General features: G+C 44.7%; 3 protein-coding genes across 4 annotated transcripts in view; 2 read left to right on the top strand and 1 right to left on the bottom strand.

Annotated features, from left to right (window-relative positions):
* The first annotated feature begins 162 nt into the window (after positions 1-162).
* LOC135385318 (intraflagellar transport protein 57 homolog) lies at positions 163-16463 on the top strand. The gene is made up of 10 exons (XM_064614571.1): positions 163-942; positions 1029-1137; positions 1216-1269; positions 1531-1649; positions 4314-4407; positions 6286-6363; positions 6619-6741; positions 10826-11092; positions 11579-11645; positions 15345-16463. The coding sequence occupies exons 1-10, from the start codon at positions 785-787 to the stop codon at positions 15515-15517; spliced, it is 1242 nt and encodes a 413-aa protein (XP_064470641.1). The 5' UTR covers positions 163-784; the 3' UTR covers positions 15518-16463.
* Positions 16464-17593: 1130 nt separating this feature from the next.
* LOC135385319 (nucleolar protein 16-like) lies at positions 17594-18280 on the bottom strand. Its single transcript, XM_064614572.1, has one exon. The coding sequence runs from the start codon at positions 18184-18186 to the stop codon at positions 17704-17706; it is 483 nt and encodes a 160-aa protein (XP_064470642.1). The 5' UTR covers positions 18187-18280; the 3' UTR covers positions 17594-17703.
* A 267-nt stretch (positions 18281-18547) lies between these two features.
* The window catches only part of LOC135385316 (AMP deaminase 2-like), a 51954-nt gene continuing 42703 nt past the window's right edge, over positions 18548-27798 (top strand). For both annotated transcript variants that reach the window (XM_064614569.1, XM_064614562.1), the window contains exon 1: positions 18548-18815. In XM_064614569.1, the coding sequence (XP_064470639.1) occupies positions 18725-18815 (91 nt within the window). In that variant the 5' untranslated portion in view covers positions 18548-18724. The remainder of the gene's footprint in view (positions 18816-27798) is intronic.

Genomic DNA, 27798 nt, shown 5'->3' with positions numbered 1-27798 from the left:
TGTAATCGTGGGCAAATTTGTACAACTGCGATTAAGGGTGCAGTTGCGACAGGAGCATATGTCGGTAAAACAACGTAATTTTCAAGAACAACGGTAGCTGGCGTTGCACTTGAATGAGATGTTATAATAAAATCTGCTTGCAATTAACACATTTCTGTTGTCTATACACATTCCCATGTTTACTATTGTAATTCGCTGGTCGAGACGCGACCGCGTGTCCAGGTGCCGTGACGAGTTTAGACAAACGTTACAAAGCATTAACAACATATTTTACAACCCATGACCAGTTCTACTAGCATATATGACAGTTTTGCTACGCTAGTATCCTTCATTCTGCGTTTACCCCCTTCCTGTCACGAAAAATCGAGAAAAAGGCAACCCCGCCGCTGACGCCCAATGCGATGTGGGAGTCAAGATGCCGGCGCTCGTAGCAGACGACGGAGTTGTCGCCTCCCTGAAAAGGGGACGCACATGGAGGCTCCCTACAGTTTGCATAATCATGTACCACCGCCTATGTTCGTATTAATCTTGACAACATTATCCCTAGGCGGTCTCGCACAGTGGTCTACGATCGAACAAGACCGAAACCGAAACCATGTGTGCCGTTGTTATAGCAACCGGTGTTTGTAAACAAGTTATGTTTGGCTTGCGCCGTTTGCTCTGCCTCTGGTGTCTCTGGTGGGCTCTGGAGCCAAAATGAGGCACATCAATCGCCGTCCATCGATTAATATTGCCACCATCGACACCTGTTTATAAACACACTTTCTCAAAGGCATCGTGAGCCATGAGTTCCAAGAAGCACGACGACGCAAGTGTAGAAGAGAGCGGTCCTGGCCAGTTCTACCTGCCATTCGTGGTTATGGAAGATCTTTTGGATAAGTTGAAGTTGATAAACTATGACACGGAGTTCACGGCTGAATATAAAGTGAAACCAATAAACAGGTACGTGAAACACGGCCCGGCTGTGTAACGACAGCAATAGCAGCCGCGCTTGACTTTTTATTCTGAGTTTTGGTTCTCCCGCACAGACATTACTTCGCTATCCAAACGAATCCCGGAGAGCAGTTCTTTATGTTCACGTCTATGGCTGCGTGGCTGATACAGAAATGCGGAATTCCGTTTGAGACACCACAGGAGGTATGACGCAATAATTTTGGTGCAGTTCATTGGTTTGATACAGCATTTATAACAAAGGTACATTTCATTTTGCTACAGTCTGATGACCCAAACACAACAATATCCAACATACTTGATGTACTTCGAAATATGGTACGTGCAAATTTTGTAGATATGACGAAAATATCTATCCATGTATTGCGCCTAAGCCAGAGGCATGCATAGCTGTCATGTACTCCAGGAATATCAGAAAGTGCACGGTGTAACAACAAAAAATTGACACTCGACTTTAGTGACACCAGAATTATAGCTTTGTTGAAACACATCTGTGTGACTCGTACACCTCCCTGTGGTGTGAATGGTTCTATAGCATATTAGTCTTGATGCCAGCTGAGCTTTTGTAACAAATTTCAGGGAATCACAGTTAACTTTCCACCCAGCAAACTAAAGCAAGGGTGGGGTGAAGAAGCTATTTTTGTCATGGACCACCTGGCAGATATTGCCCTCAAGAAGAGGCACTTCACATGGAAGACGTATGTTCTCCTTCTTACAATTTCACCCCCCCCCCCCCCTTCGTGATGCGTAATAATGGTTTCTTTTTCATCTCCTTTTTTTCCATTTCCATTTGGCGTTTAAATTGTAATGGTACACATACAGGAGAATATTTCACAAATGCACATATTAATTCAATAAGTAAAGTGAACAATTTGTCGTTACACTTTTCAACCATTTCTGTTCAATTTGAAACCAAATACTAGACACACGATTTTTCTAAGATCAAAAGTCTTCCCAGCTAGTGCCACTGTTTTTTTGGAGAGCTAGTTTGTAGCCCTTACCAAGGGTCGGCAGCCTTGGGCTCCACTTCTGCATGGGCCTTACGTTGAGGAACGAGGCTTGCAGTGAGTTCCTCCATGAGCAACTGTCGGATGTCCATTGCAGAGCTGTGCTGAGGTGGCAAACTTCTGCCTGGTGGAGGATGATCGTGAAGCACACCCTACTCCCACACCTAGAGGCACCGTTAACAGATTGTGGAATAGCAAGAAAAAAAAAAGCGTAGAATTGACTTGTGTGCTCTCCATCTTTAGATACGCGTATGTGACTTGGATTAGAAAAAAATAGAAAAAAATTAGGAATTGAATTAGACAAATTCAGTTCTAAATTCTACAGTGGAAGTCGCCCTTGTTTGTACCGGAGGGTGGGAAGGCCGCAGTGGACTGGCATGCCATATTGTTAGGTACAGCCGGAAGTATAAAACCTTATTATCTTGAAAATTTGAGAGTACAAATATGACATTTTGTTTGCAGACGCTTATGCCATTCTAAGGAACTGCATGTATCATTCGCAGCAAGGAATGACCCGGAGTGAACATTGGTCTTTGTCCCCATGCTGTTGTAATGCATGCCCTGGTCTTTACATTGTGTTGAAGTTAGCGAGGTGTGGTTTTCAAATAACCTACCAAGAAATTTGCTTTTCATTCCTAGGAATGAATGCCGCTAAACCAGATGCTGCTGCCTTGTCCTGTGTTGTATGTGTGCGTGTGCATGAGAATGCATGTAAGAGACGGTGAAGACAGTGAGTGCATGCCCTGTTCCTTGAATGAGGTCCCTTGGCAAGTCCTCGGAAAGGTGTGCCAGTACGGTGTAGTATTAGTGCACGTGACTGGTAATGAAGAGATGCGGGTTGGATTCCTGCCATTGTCTGTCTCTTTTGTCGACTGCCACATATCAACCACCACAAAAGCCAAGTGAAGTGGTTGTGAAGGAGAAACAGATTGTGAGGAAAACATTCTCCATATATAGGTGGCAGAGCCTCCAGTTATTCTCTCTGCTTAATTTCGTAACTGCAGGTCTTACTAAATTTCAAGTTTGGCCATGCTTCAAGTTCCATTGTCATGACAATATTGTGAACCTTGTGATTTTCAAGAAATATTCGAGGGGAAAGTCTTCGTTCTAGAGGTCCACACGGATTGGAGACGACAATTTACTTTGGTGACTTCTATTCATTAAGTTGCATTAATTTCACGTGTATTAGCTGCAATTTTTCTTTTTTCTTGCAGGTGCTCTGCAGCTTAACTGATGACTATATTTTCCCCGGGTATTTTCCCTGTACCCCAGTTTTCATGAAAGGGCCGACAGTGTCTCAGAAACCGCACTGCCCTGCCAATGTACGAAGAGCGCATAACGGGCGTGCTCACATTCGAGTAGACTGACCTTCCTGGTGCCTTCCCCGATGCAGCTTTAACGAAAGGGGTGACAGTGATGCATGTCTTCTGGAAGACCACTAACCTGTCGATCCAGAGAAAAAACACGCAACAAGGGCACAATCCGATCTTAGTAGAACACTAGAACTGACTTCCCATGTTGTACATCGCGCCGACTCCAGAATATGGACCGCAAGGTTTATGTCCTTCTCTACGGTCCCCTTTGTCGGAAGACCCACAGGAAGGGTCGAATAAGTGATATCCATTTTTAATTGATTGACTTTATATCTGCACCACTGGTTTACCGCACAAATCAGTCATGTCGTATTGCCCGCCGCTTATCTGGGATTGAGGCTTATCTGCCAGAAAATTTTCAAAATGTTCTTAAAAACCGGTCCTACGTCTTACCTGTGGTGCGGCTTATATGTGAATGCTTATATGAAATTACGGTATTTACACTAACTGCATTACAAGAATTTAATTAACCTTACACTGTAAACTGTAATGCCGAAACATTTTGTGAGCACAAAAGATATAAAAGACGTAAGTCCTGTGTTAAAGAGGGGATGTCCACTGGATGAAATGCTCACTTTGTTTTTCAGACCTAGGTTACGTAATGCTAAAGTTAATGCAGAGTTCAAACACTGCTGTAACGTTGCCTACATATCCCAGAGCATAATTCATGCCAGCCTGTCATATGGCGCAATATCTTTAGTGAAATCCATTAAATGCAGGGTGCTCCTATTGCATATCAACAGGCACAATTTGTTTGTCACCGTGCCACCCACCCCGGTAGCTCAAAATAGAAAGCAGCAATTCAATAAGCAAAAAACTGGTTCTGGCCGCTGTCCATAAGCAATGTCCATGAGTCAGACCGTGAAGTGGTGAAAAGTTACAATGAGGCAGTAATGATAGGCGGAATCAACTGGTATTGGTTTGAAAAACCAGTCATTGTGTTGAATTACAGTGAATAACTCGTATTATTGCACCTTTCTAGGCTTATACCACCAGAGGAAGAACTAGAAGAAGATGCTGCAGTGGATGACAATGTAGAAGTTACCCTGGAAAAAATTGAAGAGGAAATGATGGAGGTTATTTTTTTTCTCCTGTCAGCTCTTGATGTTATGGAGAACCAGCAGGCAAAGAAGCAGCTGCATGCATATTACTACATGAGTTTTACCCTTGTTTGTGTGCTGTTAGTTAGTGTGTACCGTAATTTCAGGCGTATTAGCCATAGCTTATGCACAATTTTTTTTCTCATGGACGCTTTGCAGCTTATCCACCAGTGCGGCTTATCTCATGAGTATTTTTCCCTGGTATTTTCCCCCATACGCCGGTTTTAACGAAAGGGCCGACAGTGTCTCTGGAGCAGTACCACCCTGCCAATGCATGAACAATGCATAACGGGCGCATCGACGTTCGAGTCGACTGACCATCCTGGTGCCTTCCCCCAAGTAGCTTTAACGAAAGTGCTGACAGTGATTCATGTCTTCTGGAAGGCCACTGACCTGCCAATCCATGAAAAATACGCAACAAGGGCACAATCCGATCTTGGTAGAACACTAGAACTGACCTCCTTTGTTGTACACCATGCCAACCGTCGAGTATCAGCTGCGTCGTATTGCCCACGGCTTATCTGCCTGAAAATTTTCAAAACGTTCCTAGAAATGGGTCCTGCGGCTTATCTGCGGTGTGGCTTATACACGTGAAATTGCGGTACTGTTAATGAAACTTGTGCAGTGACGCCACATTTGGTCACGTGGCATTGGAGAACTTATTGCCACACCGGAGTCCCAGTAGGAAGGCATGCCGTGAGTTGTTGCGGTATGCGTGCGTTTACGAGTGGAGATTTTAAAAACACATGCTGTTGCCTCATTCGGCCCGCAGTAAGACGCCTGTGATGCATCCCCATGTTTCCCCATGTCACGTGGCTCAAAGGCGCTCAAAGGCTGCACATGACGTTATGTGTTACATTACTCATTACAGGCAATATTTTAGAGCAGTATACAGACAGGAGTGCCTAAAATATGTTTTCAGCATATGGCGGCCATAACAGGGAATTCTAATGTTCGTCCCCATTCCAGCACTAGAGACAGCAGTAGCGCATCTTTTTGATGCTTGGCATTGTCCATGTCTTTTGCAAATATGTGACCACACAGCCCGTTTCTTAAAGGGATGGTCGTATCTGTTCCAGTCGATTTCGAAACAATAGTGTCATTTGATTCCTCCTGGACCACCGACCACGGTACCGAAAACCACATGCAAAATAATGGCTAGTTTGTCTGTTATACAATGGAATACGTGACAAGAGCAGACGACGGATATTGCAAGTATTCCAGAATGCCGTGTCTGGAGAAACGGGAAAATGTCGCTCCCTAAGAACCAATGAGGGCGCGACCTTTCGGAAAGGAATGCTGTGACCATGCGGGTGTCTCATAGAGTTACTGGGCGTTTGCACGGTGCCTTTCCTCCTCTGAGCCCCTCGCTCTCTCTGCTTAGACAGCGACGTCACGTCATGTCAGAGCTAAAGCAGCGCTGATCTTTAAAACTAGTTTATCTAATATCTAAGCCCTTTTCAGTCAAAAAATAAATAAATAAATAGCCTGGTTGATTGTCAGCCAGTGCTGAATGTAGTAGAATCTGTTTCATGGATGGATGTGACTGTCCCTTTATGCAGCAACACTTTCTCGCCAATGAAAGGTTAGAGCAGGCGACAAGTCGCAGATAAAAACTGCATGCGACAGGTTTATATGTGCTTATTAGCGTTTTTGTTGCAATACATAATCACTTCATGTCCCCTTAGATGATCTCAATACCTGATTGATACTTGATATTGAATAAACGGGTGCATGGGTGAATAGAGTATGATGTTGTAAAAGATACAGCATTACAACTGACCTTCTACATTTTACTGTTGTAGTGAGTGATATTGCACATGCAAATGCTATCTCAACTGCTTTTCATTCAAGGAAGAGGTTGATGATGATGACGATGAAGGGCCAGTAATGGACTTGGATACACTGAAAACTCAAGCAGCCAGTCACATAGTGAGCGGATGTGTTTGTCCTTGAAGTAATTCTTAGTTTGTGCCTATGTCCGAGTGGGTAGGCAACATCACTTTCACCAATGTGCTGTACATCTGCATCTCTGCATTTTTTTACTTCTTAAGAAAAGTTAGATAACCTTTCACCAGTTTTATTTTAATAAACTGGTGGCTTGTAAACCAATGTAGAGTTATGCAAACATTTTGTTTGTTCAATCACCTTGAACTGATTTTCTTTCTCATTTCTTTGTTCTTTTAGACTATGGGTAACCATAACAGGCCTGAAGAAATCATGCAGTCTGCAGTGGATAGTGCGGAGTGGAAACTTGAAGTTGAAAGAGTGCTGCCCCAGCTAAAAGTTACGATTCATCCTGACAACAAGGTACTCGACAGACCTGCCTTGCAGACAGTATAGACAGCACCACACTGCTTTGCACCTATTCATCGTTTTCAGTTCCGGCATGTGCACATGCTCAAGCAGGGTGAGGGAATATTTATTTCTTACAGTTGATATGATGTTATCACCATTAGTGGTATGCACTTTTAGTGACATTCATTTTCATGAGGCGATACCCGACCTGAACGTAGGGAAGGTCTTACTAATTCAAACTGGTACTGAAAAGCAATGACATTGAAAATTGCCCCTTGGCAACATGCAAATACTAGTCCTTTACATGTTGATATAGCTTCTAAATGGCATGGTGAAATCCGATGATATTCACATAAAGCAAACCCTGAGGTAACCCACGAGACGTTTAATGTGGAGCTCTGCTTGTTTTTTATTTTTAAGTTTTTAATTTCCTAGTTCAACTCAGTACGTTTTGTGTGAAAAGTGTGTAAGGGATAATAAGGCCGTATAAGCTATAAAGAGGTATAAAAACATATAAGCATCTTATGAACAAATATTTTTTGGGGTACAGGCACCAGGAAATTTCTAAATGAATTTTACATTTCGATCATTTGTCACTTCTCTTTTTTTGGAAGCTCTTCATGGGGAACCTGCACTCACGAGATAATGACTATAGCATGGTGCTTCCATGCACTGCCCACAGAAAAGCACGTACTCTAGCATCGCTATGCTCCTACATCACAACTGTGACGGAATGGAAAATGTTGTGTGGCGCTGTTGCTGGGCTTCTGTTCAATAGAATAGCATACACACAGGCCAGCTGGTGGACAAGCTCTATGACGAAGAAAGCCCGTGCTTTGCCACAGCACAAATAGTGTGACCCTGACGATAGCTCCCGATGACAGCTGTCGTCAGTGTCATACATTGTGTGCTATGCCCAAGCTCAAGCTTTCTTCTGGGGTGGTTTACGAAACTACCCATTCTCGGTTCTCCCTTCGCACTTTGCCCTTCTCGAAACTAGTACGTACCTGACTCGGAACGACTTCCTTGTTCTAACCATGGCTCTAACCCATATGAGAACACTCCTGCTCAAAACACCTTACTCAGGCAGCCCATTGCAACTAGTATGTTGGTCATCTAAATAGCCTCATAGTTAATGATTTATCAGTCAATTAATTAAGGGACAATTAATTGGAAGTAACTTGCTTGAAACTATTTACGTCTCCATTTTTTTCTGTTCTTTGTCATCATCGTTGTTGCCAATAAATGATTCATTCCATACGTTCCTTTTGGCTGCTGACTACATTCTCTGAACCTTGAAGGAAGTATTCCAGATGTACAATTCTACTAAGGTTACCCATCCGGAAAGTTGCTACGTGCGGCTCCTGCCGTGATATTTCAGGCCAGTCATGCTTACATCGTATGAGGTCGAAGCACACGAGTAGTACTTACAGATTCTTTGTCATTTCCAATGTCATATTTCCTTATTCCAAAAGGGGAGAGTACAAAAAAAGAGCAGACGATTGTCTGCTGTTTTCTTTGTACTCTTCCCTAACCATACGAACATGCACATCTTTCAACTCTCAGCTGTATTTCCTCGTATAGATCCCCAGTCAGTGAGCGTAATGCTCACGTAATGTACTTTTGGAACTGTCTCGAAAAAGAACCACTCTAAGGCATTTCTCCAAATGATACCAACCAACCAACCAACTAATATCGGGTCGAGATGATCGTGGCACGCGTGAAAGGGTTGTTTTGAGAGTCCCCATATGTGGCAGCCCCAGCAGTGTACAGTGCCGAATTTCTGTCCTCATATAAATGTCCTGTCAGTGAGTGTTCTCTCACGTTTGGTCGAAATGATTGCAGCAGAAATGTGAAAATGCGAAAAATGGGGAAAAAGCTGTGTGGTTCGTTTTGCGGCGGGTGCACCACAAAGGAAGTTTTGAGAGGTGGTAGGAGACCAACGGTTTGGAACGTGAATGGGAAGTTCCAGAATACAGCCTTCCTCTGCATGGAGATTCTGCTTCACTACTCTGCTTTGTTCCCTGTTTTGCATAATTGTAGTAGTTATACAATTCCTTTTCTATTAAGTGTTTATTATTTTCATTCGTTATACTTAGACCCTGATGTTTTAGGGTTAAACCCGATTTTTCCCCGAATTTGCACCCTGAATTGAGGTTCACCTATCTAGGGTTAAACCCGATTTCTACCTACAAAACTGCACCTAGGCTAGGCACCTCAAGGCATCGACATATACTAGTTTCTCGCAAAATATGCGACTTCCCCTTACTTCTGGCACTCTGGATAAACGGTACAGTGAACGTTTATTCTACAATAATGCCCGATTTCTCCCCAAACTTACTCTGACGGTAATTTTTCTGCCCGAATTTGCATGAATTTTTGACATCAATTTATTAACCCGATTTCTACCCCCCAAATTTGGAAAAATATAAAACCTGAAAACTTCAGGGTCTAGCTTATACTATGTGTTGTGTTTAGTACAATAAGGCAAGGATTTCTTAGTTAAAAGCTTTAATCACATATTTTTCTGCAGCGAGCTTTGTTATTAAACATGACAAAACATGACAAAAAGTAGCCCCAAGACAGAGGAAACACACACACGACCACAAAGGGACACAGAATAACCCTGTGTTTTCCAGAAAATTGCATGGTACAAGAAAGCATTGACCCGTTAGATGTTCGCCATTTAAAAAAATGTTCAACTTCAATTTAATTCAAATCCTGAAACAGCATTTTACATTCAGTCATCATCATCAAATACACTTGTTGTTGCTAATTTTATTTGTTACTTCCTCGCAAAATTTTCTCTCCAGTGATCTCAGGGGCACCGTACATCACTTCATAGCGTGATGGATGAGCGACGCAGAGCCATGGGTCGGGAGCAGTTCATATTTATGAGCCGAAGGGAGGCAAGAATGTTGCTGTGGAGAGCTTTAGGATAACATATTCTGCATCAAACTTGCAGGGACATCCTGCAATATGTGATACACTTACTCATCATGCAGTAATATGTGTCGTGTCATGGACATTCAAGAGAGACTGTGCAGTATTCATGAGAATGTCAACATCACGGAAAGTTCTCTTTGGACCATGGAACATTTGAACAAGCAAAGTCTGGGTAACGGGTGCATAGCTATCTATAGTGCACAAGAGGAACAAAGCGGGGTAGTTGGTACAGCTCCCGTCAACCTTAATAATAACGCTGGGGAAGATATGGTCTCTTTCCTGAGTGCGATTACAGAAACCCTTAGGGCCATGAGGAGATTTGAATTGAACAAAATTATTCTGTTAGTTTAATGCAAGGATTTTGTTAGCATAACATTTCCCTAGTGCCCTCAGGGTGGCTGTTATCATGCTTGGAAATGAGGCAAAATTTTTTCCAGTGTGATTATTGAGGTTGACAGGAGATGTGCAAGTTCATATCAATTCATTGGGCAATCTGGCCAGTGCCTTAATATAAGATTAACGGAACACGCGTCTTCCATAAATTGAACCTCGTCCAGCAATCTTGCACTCCATTGTAGGCAGTGCTCAAGCACGCCTATGTTTGACCAGACTTCGGTGCTTCAAAACATAGAGACCAAAATGGTGCGTGAAATAACACAGTCCGTTGTTTGGTGACAAATGCCTCAGCTGGCCTTCCTTATCACCCACTAACCAGGAAAAGCAATTTCTGCACAGTGAACCACATTTGATGCACCTTTGTGATCCCTCAAGATCAGAGGGGAATCTATTTATTTTGACAGGAAAAGTCAGGAGTCAAAGTCAGTCAAGGCCAGGAGTATGACTGTAACCCTACGCATACCTAGCTGCCACGTGGCGAATCTTCGAAATTGTTGACGGGATTCTGTTATCTGATATGCACTGTGATGACTTTCAAGCTTTTTGTATAAATACTTCCCCAGCGATTAAACTTCACTTAGTTGAGATTCTGCAGGTGGTTTGTACCATTCATGTTTCTAACTTACCTTTGTCCGCACCTTTTGCTGCAGCCAAGCTGACATCTGTAGTGCTATGGCAACCAGAGGTGGACAAACATATTTTGGGCTGCATGCAAAATAGTCCAATTACATTCTTCCTGTGCGGGCACTTGCAGGACTGGCGCAGCCATCTCGATCAAGTGCAGCAGTACCGAAAGGATATGGATGAAGGCATGACAGCGGCCAAAGCACAGTTAGAGAGGCTCTCCACTGACATCACAAACACACTGGATAAAGCAGCTAGCCGAGAGAAATACCTCAACTCTCAGCTGGACCCACTTTTAGTAGAATATCGTGCAGCTCAAGAGTTCCTGGTGCAGGCCAGAGAGCAGTACAGATCAGTCAGCGGTGGAGTCACAGAAAGGTCCCGCATCTTGGCACAGGTAATGAGAACTTATATCGACCACTGGTGTAGCCGGTGGTGTTTGGGGGGTTCAACCCCCTCCCCCAATACTTAGAAAAGTACAAAATCCAGCAATTCTCCCCAACAGTTTGCTGGCTTTTCTACCTTTCTTTAACATTTCTCCCAATACTTGTACCTTTGGTAGTGCATTTGGTGAAGGGAAAATGGGGCAAAATCCTGCTCGCCATCTGAAGTTCCCATGGAACCCCTCCCTAAATATTTTTCTGGCTACACTGCTGACACAGTGCTGGGCTCGACAGTTCTTTCTTTGTTACAAGCACAAAGACTTGCTTTGGACCTTCCGCATGCTTTCTTGGACAAAATGAAAGATATGTCGGACACAGCATAGGGGTGCCAAACTGCATTGTTCATGGGAGCATATCCCACAAATACTTTTCAAAAAGAGTTTCTGCTGCTTCATATGTTTTCACAGAAGATTTTTTTCTCCTTTCTCTGATCTCGCTAGATTTCAGAAGAGCTTGAGCAAGTAAAACAAGAAATGGAAGAAAGAGGATCAAGCATGACAGATGGCAGTGAGTTACATTGTTTTATTACACATTTTAGTTCATATTTCTCGTAATCAGTAAGGCAAACATGGAATGTCTTGCATTTAAAAAGTGATGTGACAACCAGCAGTACTTTTCTGAAGGCAGAACTTTATTTCAAAAAGATGTATCCATGAATGGCACCACCAGATCATGTGCACGAAAAGTAGGCAGCCGAAATGGTGTGTGTAAAAGGAGTGAGCTGCTGTTTCATTGAGTATGTATAATAATAATTACAGAAAGTCCTTCCCAGGCAGAATTTTTAGCTGGAATCCCCATCCACTTGAAAAACAAATGGATCCACTTGAAATTCAAATGAAACCATTTTGGTTTTCAAGTGGATTCACTCGGGATTTAGCTCGAATTTCTGCCTGGGTTGGAACGTCATTAATTCTGGTTTTATGCAGCACATTTGAAATTAATCTCGAGGCCAGAAAATGCTATATTTTGGGCAATTTTGGGAAGTTGTAATCCATAGGCGCTGACTACGGGGGGGCGTGGGGGCCCTTGCCCCCCCAGAACATGAACTAGGCGGGGCGCCGCCTTCCCAGGGAAGTCCCGCTAAGAGACTGACACCAACCTTTGGGGCTCGGCGCACCCGGGTCAAAAGAGCGAAGTGGCACCAACCCCAAAAATGCATCTTGCAATTCGTAAAATATGTATCCGCCCACCATACTCATTATCACAGTAGAAGGTGAGGCGAAGAAACACAGAGGATGACATAACGCATAGCCTGAATTTCGCCCAAACCAATCAGATCCATGAAACGAAGCAGTTGAAAAGGTACCAGCAGCTGCCAGTGAGGTGTAACGGTAGGATCTTCGGAACGCATATCCGTTGGGAGCGGGTTCAACTCCCGCTGCTCCATTTCATTGACCATATTCATACATTGCGCGCATTTCGGGTCAAACACCGAAGATTCAATGCATTTTGTTCCTTTTGCACTCAGTTTTCAAAGGCGTAATGCCTTCAGTTGTGCACATGTTCACTGTTTACGTTCTCTCTGTTTCTTCCTCCCTCTTATTTATATACCAGTTCTGCATACATCATAGGATCCCACCAGAGTGTGTGATTCTTCAGCTTTAGTTTTGTGTTCTTCATTTTTCTTTTCCATTTCCTTCCTTCTTTTTGTTTTCTTTTGCGTTCTTCTTTTCTTTGCCTTTTTTGTCTTCCCCCTTTCACTTTGTTTTCGAATAACAAGCCGACATCCATCTGGCTGACCTTTCCTTTCTTTTTTTTTCTTAATAAACATATCCCCCCCTCCCCCCCACCAGAGTACTTACTTTGCGGCGTGCCTTGCCCCCCCCCCCCCCCCCATTCCTACATACATCTTCGCAGAGTAAACAGACAGTCGGTAAGAAAAACAAAGCACGCAAGGACAACGGCGCAAAACTATTAGCAGTTAAATCTTAAATGTACATACTACGTTTACCACGAAGCCAGAACCCTAGTGGGCTCTGGTCTGGGGACGATTTTCGTCGCTTACCTGTCATCCAAGACCCCACGAAAAAAATCAGCTAAATTCAGCTGCGAACTTTTGCGAACCTTTGCGAAACTGACAAGAAATTCGAAGGTTCGTCGAACCTTGCGAACCACTACGTTCGCAGTCGAACCACAGGTTCGCAAAAAGTTTGTGACATCACTAGTCATAACTTGTTTTGTGTTTGGGGGCATTTTGTACAAGCTCATAATTGACACAGCATTTACTAACCTAGCAGTATTTATTCAGAATAGCGGTGCATTACAATTGTAGTCACTAGGCTCACTTTGGTGTACAGCCTGTATTATTTATGCATTTTATGCGTGCAATCTCTGCAACAGTACTGTATACAGCATGGGACAAAAGTTTACGGAACACCAGTGTGTCGCATATATCCATTGGAGCAAACGTTGGCAGCTACAATAAAATATCCATAAAAAAAATATGCCAGTGCAGTGTTCAGTAAACTTTTGTCCCAAGCTGTGCTCGGACAAATGCACTGGGCCTACACAAGTGGGCCTCTGGGGCCATAGTAGGGATTGGGTTGTCTGGAAGCTGTTCTTGTCTGTAATTACTCTGTCTTCCTTATCTGTGTGAGATCTTCATTCTGCTTTTGACTGCATAGCCCCTCCCCTCTTTAATGCTAATAATCAGGGTTGGTTACCGGATATGGCCACGGAAACAAGAAACCTTACATACCCAAATTCCGCAGGAAATGAATCGAAACAAATCGAAACAAACAAAGGAAGGAAATCGAAACAAACAAAATTATTTTTGTTTTCATTACCGGAAACTGAAACAAGCTTCAAGGGTGATAACGATAACGAAACCTGAAATCACAGAATGTAATCCCCCTCCTCAGTCTTTTCTAACTTCTGTATTAATTCAAAAATGTATATACAACTATTATTATTCTCGCATTCATAGCTCATCTTGATGACTTGAAATACATATAGACTGTGCAAGTGACTAGGGCAAAGAGGTCTCAGTAGGGGCTGACAACAAGTCCACATGTGCAGTGCTTCTTGGCAAAATAGACTTCTAAACGATCCAATCGGCAGGAAACCGTGACTGTTGAGAGTTCTGTGTTGAGAGACTGTGCCAGAGTTCAAGCATCAGTGGTCAGGAACGATCACTTTTCTCTTTTGTGTTTTCCTACTTTAACTATGGCATAAAAAGTGACAAAAGTATATACAATGCAAGGCAATGAAGCAAGGTAAGCATTATTTCTTGTAAGGCTTAAAGCATTTGTTGACAGTTCAGAAAGCCTGTATGGTAGTAGATAGAATAACAGCATAGAATGCGCGCAGAAATGGCAACGTAGCTTGTACACAGCCGCGCATACCTCATCAAAAAAGCGTAATGTCGAGAACAGGCAGTACTATATCTCAAAGAAACAAAAACTGGAACAGGCATCGAAGATAGCTAGGAAATGGAAACCGCAACTGAAAATCGTATCGAAATGTACACAAAGAGCTTTTTAGGTACTGGAAACAGAATCGGAAACAATATTATTTTTGGTAACCAATCCTGCTTCTAAGCCCTGAGGCTGCCATAAATTGAATAAATTGATTGCAGAAGACTCAAAAGGAGATGAACTCCCATCTGGCTGTGGAATCTGTCTATCTGGCATAACTTGAGGTGAAGTGTCACAACCCATTTAAAGGGTCACTAAAGTGTCACTAAGGGTCACTAAAAATTTCTCCTTGCGAAATGAAAGAGACTGTTACCTCTACACCAACACAAAGGGAGCGGGAAGTCATCCAGTTGCTGCGTTGTTCGTGATTTATGAGCGAAGGAACAGCAATTTATGCTTTCCTTCTCCCTCTCCTTCTCGAGGAGGCTGACAATGCGGAGTGGACTCTCACTGGTCTCCTCAAACGATTTGCCAAATAATCGCGGGAGATCGTTTGAGTAGACCAATCCGAGGCCTCTCCGCATTGTCGCGCTTCTTGAAAAGGAGAGGGAACGCGTAAAGTGTGGATCCTTTTGCTTACAAATCACAGACGATGCAACGGATGAATTCCGTTCCTTTTGTGTTGGTGTCAAGGTAATGCCATCTTTCATTAGCACGGAAACATTTTTGCACTTTAGTGCCCCTTCAATGTACTTGTTATTGAGAAGTGTCTTTTCTCCAAAGAAATTATGACTTGAACTGTAGCATTGGCAGAATGAGAGGACGCGTACGTCTTTTTTTCTCCTTCTAGCGCCACTAGTGCACATCCGTAAAGCCTTGGCTCGACTCAAGACAGAACTGTCTCAAATGGATGTCCGAATTGGTGTTGCCCTCCACACGCTTTTACAGGCTAAGCTAAAAGAGAAGGGAAATTTACGTGTGGCATCTAATGTTCCCACATTTGGGTTCGATTTTGTATTTTAGTAGTAGTTTTTAGTCACAGTTTAGTTTAAAAATGGCAGATACAGTGATCCTGTGAACGTAGGTTGAAGCAAAGGCCTCAGGTCAGGGGCCGCGGATATTTTGCAAAAAGTGACTGCTCTTCTACCGGAAGAACAGTTGGAAAACAGCCTCTGTTCGAAATAGCAGCAGCCCCTGGCCTGAGACTTTTGCTTAGCCTTTTACAATTTAACAATTTAGTTTAGTTTGGCATGGCAAGGATCATTCCTCAGTCAACATACAGCAACAAACCAGAGAGCAAACAACATATTTTAAAATAGGACAAAGAAGGTATTTAGTCATTATTGGCTGCTGCTGCTGCTTTTTTTTAAAAGTATTGTTGTTAAATTATGTGTGCTTTACAACTGCAACAGTCTTTGGATTGCTGGGGAAAGGTGTTTCAATACTACACCAGTAAATGAAAAAAAAAAAAAAAAGTGAAAAAGAGGAAGAAAGAGAAGGGAGCACCTTTTTTTCTACGTTCAGTGTTCTTCAGATGCTCATTGTAGCAATCAGACGTGTATAAAAGGTTCTCTCATTAGGAACACTGGGTGGCTTTGACTCATTCTTCAACTGGGCAGCTTGTTTGGGGGTCACCTTTCCACAACAGGGGAGTGCACGTAACACTATCAGAAAAAAAAAAGTTTGTATGTGTTCTGTTTGGATATGCAAGAAATGCTTACTATACTCATTTCCTTAATGGAAGTGGGGTTACCATAGTTGCCCTGCGGAGTTATAGCAGTTGGGTTGTACTGTGCGAACGCCCATATGAAATGTGTTACTCATGTTGTACAGTAATTGAAGGCTTCCCCAGTGGTACACTATGATTTTGGTTGGAGGGGCAAGTATGTCAGTAAAAAATACTAAAAATTGTAGTTAGAAACAAAAGTGGTCAAAATAAAAACTGAAAAAAAGATTTCAGTAAATCATATTACTGAGGTTTTGCCCAGTTAGTAAGTATCTCAAGTACGACAAGCACAATTACAAATTGCTGGACTGTATTATTCATAATTTTCATGTAGCAACACATGTGGCTCTCATTTAACTTCAAGAACAATAGCATGAACAAACAAATGCCAGCTGAGAAGTTCCATATTTCCATGTCTTGCTTCTGGAATCATATACCACAATAAAGATCATATCTAGAAGAATGAAAAACCAACTAAGAGAGAGCGCTTAACACTACTTGCCAGCTTTTTCTTTTTTAGGTTTGTGTTGGTAGGGGAATATGTTTTTTGAAAAAAATAAAAATAAAAGAAAGGGTTTGGGGGTTACAACAGCATGCACCTGGTGTGCAGTATATGATGCCGTTTTTATGTTTTACAGGTTTACGTGAGCTGTACTGTTGGGGACACAGTTAGCTAAAATCGCCTGTCAGCACTCCGTCCCATGTTACCTCGGTTGCGCTTGGAAAGTGTTGTGCCAATATTGTATTTGAAGGTGGACCATGTGCAGCACGTGTTTATATCTCGAAAGAAATAGTCTTGCAACACCTGGGTATTTGAGATGTGATAAACCACAGAGTGCTGATTTTAGACAACTGTGTACCCTACGGTACATGTGGTCAGTGTGGACAGGAGGGGGGGTAGGCACAATTTCTGTCATTAGCACTTTGTATGTTTTGTGCGGGAAGTTTTCAGTCTGCTGGAGGGGCTGGGACACAACACCTCCCGCATCTCCCTGTGCGAACACTTCGGGCTTTGGGGTACTCACCTCCTTTCATGCACAGAGATTGTGCTGGGTGTCTGGCATTCCGTGTTATGAGGCAAGTTTTTACAGGATTTGGATGTTCACTTGCACGACACACCTGACTGTTAGGATACCCTCCAAAATGTTCATCCTGATTATCAGCTAGGTAGACATCTTGGAGGGGGCCTGCCCTCCGGCGAAAGGTTAGGGGGTGATGCTTGGATAAAATACCCCCCAGGGACATGGAAGGGATGAGAATAATATTGTGTGTGTATAATACACTCTGTCTGCTTCTGAAGACAATTTCTGGGAAATGTAAGCTTAGTTCCTTGCACAGTGCCCTTTTATACAAGCCTTAATTATGAAATGATGTTCAGAGACCTGTGTATCTATATTTCATGACTTTATACAAAGCTTTTCTGCCTTGTAACGCAGAAGGTGTTCTTCGTGCACGTTACACTGAAGTGTAATAGCATCACATATCATGGCTCCCCACACATTTGTTTGGCTTTAAGATATGCATTCCACTGTTCTGGTATTTTTTGCAACGTTTTTATCTTCTGGCGAATTTGTGCAGGAGTATGCTGGTAGTAGTTCTTGCTATCTTTCGCCATAGCCTTGTAGTCTTCACCGTATTTCTCTAACATATACACGCAGAACTTGACGTTGTCTCCAGACATCCGTAATGTTTTTCTTGTCGGTTGCGACGCCTCAGCTTCAAGAGCTTCAACCACATGTTTCTTTGTGGCCTCAACATCTTCCGACACGTCCATTTCGTTCGGATTCGACGACAAACCCATGTCTTTCATGTTTTCATAAACACCTTTGGTTTCATCCCATGCTTCCTTCACAGGCTTACTTTTTATCTTGACTCTCCGTTTAAGCTTCTTCTTCAACTTCCTCCTGTGGTTTACGCTGTAGTTGTAACCGTTCTTCCTCTTTCTTGATTTCCTTGCGTTGCCCATAATTTGCAGGGAATGACGTTAGCAGTTAGCACTATCAACCACGTTTAGCGTTTTCGCTACGGAGCCGCCATTGAAAAGAAAAAAAAACAGCAAGCCATCCGTTGTTGCCAACCTGCTAGGTGTTTTATTCCGTTTTTGAGTCTGGCATCACTGTATAAGTTGTCATTATTGAACTAGGTTTCTTTTTACCTTGCATAAAACGCAAAAAAATGTAAACATTTCGCGTATCAAGTGAAATTCAAAGATATGGTCTTCGATTTCAATTATGGATTACCAGAGCAACAGAGGAGAAAGGCCGTTTGTTACCAGCGCCACGGCGCCACTACGTCAAGGCGATGTGCTGAGAAATGATGATCGCAACCAAATCCGAAGCATCCGTTATTTGGATGTGAATCAGGTGTTCGTAGCACTGGGATCGCTGCTGGCAAGGAAGTTGATGGTGATACCGGCGGACTGTTGTTTCACTGTGTGCTAGCGGTTCTTCTGCACTCGCACGCAATCTCGCTCGAACAGTCGTTTACAAGTTGTGGCGAAGAAAATGAGTGTCAGTAAGCGCGCTGGCACCAAAACCCGAGGACAAGTTAACGACAATGACGCGGAGTCTGATTGTGACACGGATAAGCTATCAGGTAGGTTTTATCGGAACTGAAACGGAGGTAATAAATTTGGTCTCGGAAAGAATTAAAACACGCTCGCTGATGTGCCTTCGCAACTGAACATGATTGTGGACCAATTTCAATTGCATCGAGCTCTAGTGGTTGTACTTAATGTGAACTTAACGCCGTGCAATGCGCTTGACTGTGGGATGCGCACGTTCAGTACCATTCACAATTCGGGTTATATCATTTGGGTTATAGTATTTTGAATCATTTTTCGTGTCGCTACTTTTTGCCGTAGACTCTGCGCGCAGGTATGACACAGAAACAGTGGTTTATCTAGAATCCCTAGCACGGAGGGGTGTTGAAAAAATGGGGGTGGGGGGTCATTGTTATAGTTACGTCATTACAGCTTAAGATATCATTACCGACATGTGCCTAACGCTGAAATCGCAAGGGCACCCCCTGTGGTGGGTGTCGCTGAACATTTGGAGGGTGTTAGGGGTGTGTGGATAAATCACTGCACAGAAATATCACACGCTTGTGAGACCACATTTCGTTTGCAATCGCGCTGATATGGCCCTTTCAAGTTCACACTGTCACTGTACAGGAAAACGTTCAGAATTGTCAGTGCAATAGCCGGACACTGTGTCACTCTTGTGGGACTTGGCAAGGTGGCAGAAGCGGAAACTGTGAGGAGGCCAACTCAAAACCCTTTTCATAGCGGAACATCGTGACAATTTTTATTAGGTAAAGCCCTTACGAAGACGCGAATATGGTTCTTGCGGTGCAGTTTCAGTCACTTCAGTACTGAACAGATCAGAATTTTACTATTTTACTAGGCTAGACGGGCAGCAAGACTGTGTCTTACATTAACAAAGAAGAATAAAGAAAGAGCGATATATATAAATAATACAGGGTGTTTGCTCTAACGTGTCCAGAAATTAAAGCGAGTGATGAAAGAGAAACGAGCGCTACTATTCAGCTACTTGGCTAAGGAACAGGTGCTGCTAGTGAAGCAGTACCTGTCTCCTACTCAAGTAGCAGAAAAGTACCACTTGCTTTTCTTTTATCGCTCGATTTTAATATATTTTCTGGATACGTTAGAGCAAACACCCTGTATATCATGTTGTTTGGTAGTGCAAGGGCTAAAACACATCGTAGCTAAAAAATCGTGCGAATATTGAAATGATTTTGCACCTAATGCGACCGTAAACACTGTCGTGGGAGATGACCCTCGAATTTATGATGCTGTTTATTAATGAAACACACCTCATTTTATGCTCTGTTAGTTACCTTCACTGGCATTCATTAATCATTACGTCCACTGACTTTCGCGGTATTTCGATCGGTTCCTCGAAATAATCATAGGCGGAGACCTTTCAACCTGCCAGGGGTGGGGGGCTTAGAACCCATATCCAGTCTGGGGCTGCAGCGGTCATGATGTTTCTGGAGGGCTATGGCAATCCCCCCGGCGCCTATGATTGCGGGGAACATATACAGAGAGTAATATTCATACTACTGGATCTTCAGGTGCGTCGCATGAATTGCGTAATAATGAAATGAAACGCATTTACGCCTAGGACACGTACGTCATTGCGTTCTTTCAAAAATACTCCGACGAGATATCTTTTCTAGTGGCGCCACTTTCTCCGCATAGAAAGCAGATTCCTTGTCACGTGAACTTCACGGGATGAATTCGCTGTCGGTGAATGCTCTCTTCTTTCATCTGAAGCCAGAACCGCTGGCTGGGTGCCGGTGCGCGCCAACCCAAATAGACACGCGTCCCAGACACATTGTTTTTTTTTTTTTTTTTTTTTTTTTGCTGTGGGGTGATTATGTTTCCAAGTGGAGACCGATGCACAACCAAAGGGTTTGTGTCCTGCGCGCTCAGGTGTGTCAGACCACCGCAGACTTGGGTGGACGTGATGATAAACGTTGCACCAGCATGTTCGGTTGCGCTGATCAGGACGATACGAATGCCCCACAATACATCAAATCATTTGCATGACATTGGCTTGGTCATGTTTTTGCTAGGGCACGTGCGAATATCCGGATTTTTCGAATACCGCGAAGGGGATAATTCTATATTCGGCTCGATTTCCGAATCGAATACGGAATTTTGTATTCGAATTTTCGAATCGAATCGACATTTCCTCAAGACCGTGTATTTTCGAAAAGTTCTAAAGCTGCACACGTAGGCCGAAAACGACACAAGAGAGGGCATAGAAATTGAGCGCTGCTTCATACTCTGATCCGTGCTTACGTATCGCGTATACATGCTGTCGATGCTGTACACATGTTTTTAGCCGTACATGTGCTGCATGTGTATATCCTGTCTTGTTGTGCAACTACTCGCTTCGGTTTTAAAATAATTATTCGCACATACATATATAGCTGTTACTCAATGTGGAACGTGACAATATAGCTAAGGAAGCCAGGCGAGGTCTCACTTGGTAATGATCCATTGAATAATACTGTTCGGCCAGACCGTAACAGCGGCACGACAATCGTTGCGGTGCCTGTCGCGTCCTTGTTACGGTTAGGCTGAGCAGTATTTTTCATTGGTGACAAGCAAATCGATCGACGAGGCAGGCGGAAGGAGCAGTCCTTCTATATCTATAGGTGGCGTTTGCCTCTCTCCATAGCATCGCACGTGCACCATGCGTTTTATTGCCGAACGGTCTGCTTGCCGATGTGGCGGCGTGTTTCTCGAGGGCTCGAAGGGATCGTGCGTGCTGGGCCGGCTTCACAGGGAACTGCGGCGACATTTTTCTTGCAACGTCCGAGGATTCCGCGTCGGGGAAGCAACAAGTTTCCAAACGCAGAATTCGTTTTGACGCTGTTTCTTATTGTTTATTCCGGAAAGGATTGTTTCGAGGACTTAGGACTGAAATTCGTTACTCTTCCACTGGGCTTCCGCAACAAAGTCGCCTTCCGTCTCCATATCAGTACTGCCGACCACCCTGCAACGTGTGAAAGTTTAAGCGAGCCCGGTTGCAAGCAGACGAGCGCTTGCGCGCGCGATGGCGTCACCTATGCCTTTTGCGAAACCGAAATTTGTGGAGGCTTGTCGATTAATCGTGGTCAGCAGAAATACGTGACGCTCACCAACAGCATTCAAATTTTACAGATTGAATCTTTCAGCGACGTTAATTGCTAATACAAAATAAGATATATGTTTTAGTCCACGCTGGCCATCTAAACCTCCGGGATGCAGAACAAGAAGTTTAGCGCACATGATTTAGCCAAGCTGTACATCAAATTCACAGGCACCAAATTTCCAGGTTTCGAAAAATTACTGGGCCCCAAGGTTTGTTGCCGGATGAAAACGCATTCGCTTTTGCACACCGTTGATGCACGCCGATGCCTATAACCAGGGCCGGCGAGAGAATTTAGGGGCCCCGGGTATGATTCCAAAAGGGTTCCGGCCGGGCCCGCTTCCTCGCGACTCCTGGTTGCTAGCAACGATCGGGCCGTGGTCGGGCGAGCCCCTGGAGAGGTACGGGCCTGGGGGGCTCCATCCGCGGCTCCCCCTCACCTTCCCTGCCTAAAACTGGTCCGTATCGTCATTGCAGAAGTGCGGAACGTATCACTATTTATGACACGGTAGCCTTCCCGCTTTCATCTTTCAGCGCTGCTGTTGGCGGTTCAAGGACTTTGATGACTGTTAGTAGAGAGTTTTAGGAAAGCGTAGAAGTTTCACGATAACGTTTCCGAAAATATGGTAAGCCAATTGCCTGATTCCTTTGGAATGGGTGATGTCATGTTGCTGACAGCGATACGGAATCGGGAAGGGGGGACGCTTACGATTTCATAAAACTCCCTAGTGCCCTTCGACAAAACGACTTTAACTGAACGTAGACGCACATTTTAACTTAACTTCGTGCGGTTCCATACTGAATATCGGTTTCTTTAGTATGTAATCCGTATTGCCTGAGTCTTGCTAATAAAAAATAACAAAGTCTGTTAAGAGCACCAACTATTTACTATATACATTAAAAACAAGACTTTCGTGCAGTAGGCTGCACTTCTTCACCTGAAGAAGTGCTCTTAACCGTCTGTTATTTTTGATTCTGCATCGCCGGAAACTTGTACATTGCTTTTCTTCACGCTCTACGATATCTTGCTAATAAAAAAGAAACAGAGAAAAAAGGCGGAACATACACGTGTCACACCATTACCTGCCTTAGTGCAGTGTTGCGATTTTCTCTCAGATGCTACGTCTGCACATCTGCTTCTACCTTGGCCCCCTAATGAGGGCTGGCAATATGTCTGAGTAGCACGTTATCATTACGCGTAGCATATCTTTTTGCTTCGGTAAATGTTACTGCGATTGTTTACCCCGACAGTACGGTGAGCGTCCGGCCTCATTGTATCGCAAATGATAGACAACATTGTCTAGTTTGACCCATGGGCTACGTAAATTATTAGTCCTTTAGTGAAGCGTAAGAGCCCTTCGATTCAGACTCCGTGTCGCTGTCAGGCAATCAGAGCGCAGCATGAGTCGGAGACTGCACGTTTTACGGGCGAACGACTGTAAAATGCAGCCCCTTTCTGAATCCATCTCATGAAGTCGGCAGACGCGGCTCCTCGAGCTCTATCTCGAGTACTGTTTCGGGTGGTGGTGAAAGGGGCTCGCCGTTGTCGGCTTCACAGAGGTGACGTCACAGAGGTGGGCAACGTCACGACTTACTGCCCTGGGGGAATGTGCGTCCTGGGACGGACTTCTAAGGGAAGTGTGCCGACATGTGTCTGAAAGCATCTGAGGAAAACCCCCAGACAGCACACCGGGATTCGAACCCGTGCACCTCCCATTGTCGACGTGACATGGCCAGCACGCTAACTACTGAGCCACGGGAGCTGGTGGGTGGTTTCGGGAACCTCACGAATGGCATGCAATCGCTCAACGGTGAACGATGATTTATTCGTTATTTGTGAAGCACTGGTGAGAAGAAAGAAAGATCAAGAGATGCCACAGTGACCCATTCAGTTCCTCCCATAGCTCATAGTGCCGCCACGTCGGCCTTGTCGGAATCGTTCCATGGGATCATGGGAAAGCGTCCATCAGTGCTGCCAACTCTAGGGAAATTTTCCAAGATCTAGGGGATTTTAAGTATGCATGGGAAAAATAATTCGTTCGAAATCTAGGGAATTTTACTGCCGTGGCACTTGTACCGAAAATGTAATGATATACAATTTCCCCTGGGTTAAGGCTGGGCTGCCTGGGTATGCTGGGTAAAGGAGTTGGGGGGATATGTTTATTAAATAAATAAATAAAAATCTGAGGGAAAGGTTAAAGGAGTTGGGTTGATCGCCGATATCACTTCGTACCGTAATTTTCGGGTTTTGTTTTCCTTTCCGCTTGCCGCCTCTCACGAAGTCGCCCTTGGTATCTGATGTTTCTTTGTTATCGCAGAGAAACTGTTATGTAATTTTGAGTGTACGATGAAATCACGACGCAACAACAACAACAACTTTATTTTCGGCCTTGGAGAGTGGGGAGTTTCATCGCAACAGGCGATACTCTACCCCAGTGCTTGGTGGAATGGGGGGAATAAAATAACGAGCCCCTTTACAATAACGATCGAAGTCCGATGGTGTCCAGAAATGTCAGAAGAGCTTTGAGCGCAGAGCGTTGCTGGGCTGGAGTGGGCCAGGGACCAAGCAATTTCGGTAGGGAGAAAGGGCGAGAGTCCAGCTGACGAAGAGACTCGGAGAGTGTGATTCGGGAAGGTTCGTAGTGAGGGCAATGAAGAAGAATGTGGTCCAGATCCTCAAGAGCACCACAGTGGCAACAGGTGGGAGAATCAATTTGTCTCAAGCGGTAACGCCACTGAGCTGTAAAGGCCACATCGAGGCGCATGCGGTGGATTAATGCAGCATCCTGACGAGATGTGTTTCGTGGCATGCGGAAAGCGAGCATGGGATCAACTCTGTTCAACATAGAGGGGGGAAGAATGTCGGTTGTCCGTTGGCGGGAAGCCAGGGGTGTCACTAGACGTCGCAGAATTGAACGGCGGTCTCCTCTGAGCAGAACAATACGGGTCCGGTTCCGAGACGAGAGTGCTGCTTCTGCGGCGCTGTCGGCCTGCTCGTTCCCCACGACACCACAATGGGCTGGAACCCACTGGAGAACTAGCCTGTGGCCTGCGGCGTAGATAGTGTGGTAAGCCATTAACACGTCGGTGACTAGGGGTGCGGATGGGCCTCGTATGCCGGAAGTTTCAATTGCTTGAAGTGCAGATTTGGAGTCTGTAAAGACTGCCCATTCCCGGGGTGGAAAATCTGCGATGTGTTGTAGAAAGAAAAGGATGGCATAGAGTTCCGCAGCTGTGGAGGAGGTTGGATGTGAAAGGCGTCTTCCGTGCACGACGCCTTCGGATGGAATGACGAAGGCTGAGGCGGACTTGTTGTTGCTTGTTGTGTTCTCACACATTTGTATTCTCCGACTGGCTTGTCACCACAGGACAGGAGTGCGCTTAGGTGATGTCGTTTACTCGTATTTGTTCTCGGCACCGACAACCCGCTGTCTATGGAAATCTGAGGCCATTTTTCGTCCAATCCGGGGTAAAAAATGCGAGTGTAGGTTGGAAACACTAGCGCCCATTTCACTGAAACGTTTCGAAGGGCTTGGAAGGCGCTTATCGTCTATCAAATCGTTCGCAAGCATTGTTTTCTGCTTCGAGGAGATTAGCCACCTGATTGCACTGTATTGTGAGGAACAAGTGTATGTCCCATGCAGACATGAGGAGTGTCATCTTATTGCGATTTCTAGGATTTCTTTCTTTTCTTTTTTTGTTTACCGCTTCTCGCTGCTTTATCGCTGGATGATAATTCCCGTGTGTCGTTTGCAAATGTTCGCAGTCGTTTGGGTGATACCGTTTACCTTAAGCACTTACAGATTTCAGACGACTTTCTCTCATTATTTTATCACCCTTTAGATAATACCGCGTTAATGATAACTGAAGCACGTCTCGTCATATCTCTTAGGGGCCTTTGACCGCGGGCACTCGTCTGGCTAAATATGTAAAGGTTTCTTACATGTGTTCATCACACTGATATAAAAAATAAAATGGTAGTGACTTTAAAGAGGCAGTGAGGTGACATTTAACTGACTCGAAACCCTGTCTCCTTCGTCAAGCTGTCTGTCAGACTCAGGAACCACCATGCGAAATATTTCGCTCTGTTGTGTACTATAACTGTGCAGTCATATTTACAAAAGAAGAAGAAGAAAGAAAGAAAGAAAACACCGGGCAGCCGACACGATCCTGGCGTGACGTAAGTAATTCGGCGGTGCCGCCCTACGTCACGAGTCACGTGCCCGGTTGACCACGTTACGTCATGACGTCCACTCGTTCTCCGATACGCCCTTTTCGAGAGTGGGGGATTTTTCGAGGTACGTGGTGGAACAGCGGCCTCACGCGCGCTGAAGGTCACCTGCACTCGTCGTTCTTTCGCCGCCGCTTATTTTACCCGTTGTAGGACACGCCCCAGCGCAAAAAAAGAAAAAGATTTTGGGGTCACTTCAGTGCTCCTTTAAATGCCAAACGCGGTAGCTTTATAGAGCCATCTTTTGTGGTAAATTTTTGGCGAAAGCCATTTTTGGAACGTTCTTGCTCTCGAAAGCCTTTATTGCTTTGTAAACTCGTCTACTCTTTTTATGCATTTTTTTCCATTGTTACAATGGCGGTAACACAATTTTACCGTACTGTAAATACAGTATGGTGATCACATGGCCCTATATAGATATTTTGTCGGAAACGGGTCTTGTGGGGTTTACGAGGCTTCCCCCAGCATCCCTGAAGAACCGAGCGCCAAGTAGCGTGACAGTCTGTACGCATTTTACCGGTGGGTATCCGGCGGTGGGTTTCGAATCAACCACCTCCCGAGCCACGGACGGACCTACACGTACGGTGGTGGACTCTATTCCCATCAGTAGCGCACTGCGGACCTTTGTCCTTCATTATCGCAGGTTGTTGTTGCACCAGAAAACATCAAATCATTCTCGCACGGTACATGCGTAGCAGCCCATCGACACGGACGTTTCCGTGTATTTACACTGTGTCGCCGTTCGCTTCAGCCTGCCGTATCGTGCCGCCTCACGCGATGTCCGTGAAATAGGCAGTTTGGTACTGTCTTTATTGATTCGAGGTATCGTCAACCGTCGAACACTTCTTCTTTCGGGTATCGATTTCATCCTGGGACAGGCACACGAACGTGTTGGACGCCGTACAGGTTGTGCAACGTGCTGAAGAAATTGGTGCGGCAATCACCATTACTCTCAGCTTCTTTGCAGCACAGAAATACATATTTGAAAAAGTAAGTAAGTGGCATTTAACTTGGGTGGGAACCCTGTTTCACTCATCAAGCACTTTATCAGGACTCAGGAGCCGCCACCATACACAATACTTTCTCTGTGCGTTGTATTGTCACTGCATAATACGCTATGCGAGTGGGTCAGCTGTCTGCGCAGCTCCGCAGTTTCTCTCTTCCCCTATTGCCCGTGGAGCGACCTCATTGGTCCCTCTCCCGAATGGGGGGGGGGGGGCAACATTCTAGGGTTGAGGCGCATGTGGTTCCTTCTGTTGACCCATGCCGGTTTACGAACATCCCCTTATTGCTACCTTGTGGATGGACAGACACTCCGTCACGTGGTTTCTCCAAGCCTGCGCAGACACACCTGAAGCAAGCAGCCAATCGGGCAGCACGATCTCGTCGCGTGACGTCAGCAGGCCTGCGAGCGTCACAAGGTGGCGTCGACGTCCCTCATTCACTTACACGCTTTTTGAAGGAGTGGAGGGTTTCTGGACGCCACGCGCGGGCGCACTCCAGGTGAGCTGCTCTCGTTATTCCTTCTCAAGAGCTCGGTATTATTTGTTAGGAAAGGCCGTGTTTCTTTTGGGCCCCTGTTTTCAAGGTTGCGGGTTCGCACCCGGCCGAGGGCGCCAGCAATGTGGTGGCACGCTAATACCCTTCGCCGCGAGGGACGTGTTCCGAGACTGCATGAGATCTC

The sequence above is a fragment of the Ornithodoros turicata genome, chromosome 2, assembly GCF_037126465.1.
Source record: "Ornithodoros turicata isolate Travis chromosome 2, ASM3712646v1, whole genome shotgun sequence".
Taxonomy (NCBI): Eukaryota; Metazoa; Arthropoda; class Arachnida; order Ixodida; family Argasidae; genus Ornithodoros; species Ornithodoros turicata.
The sequence above is the reverse complement of the archived record's forward strand: the minus strand, read 5'-3'. Positions and strand labels throughout refer to the sequence as shown.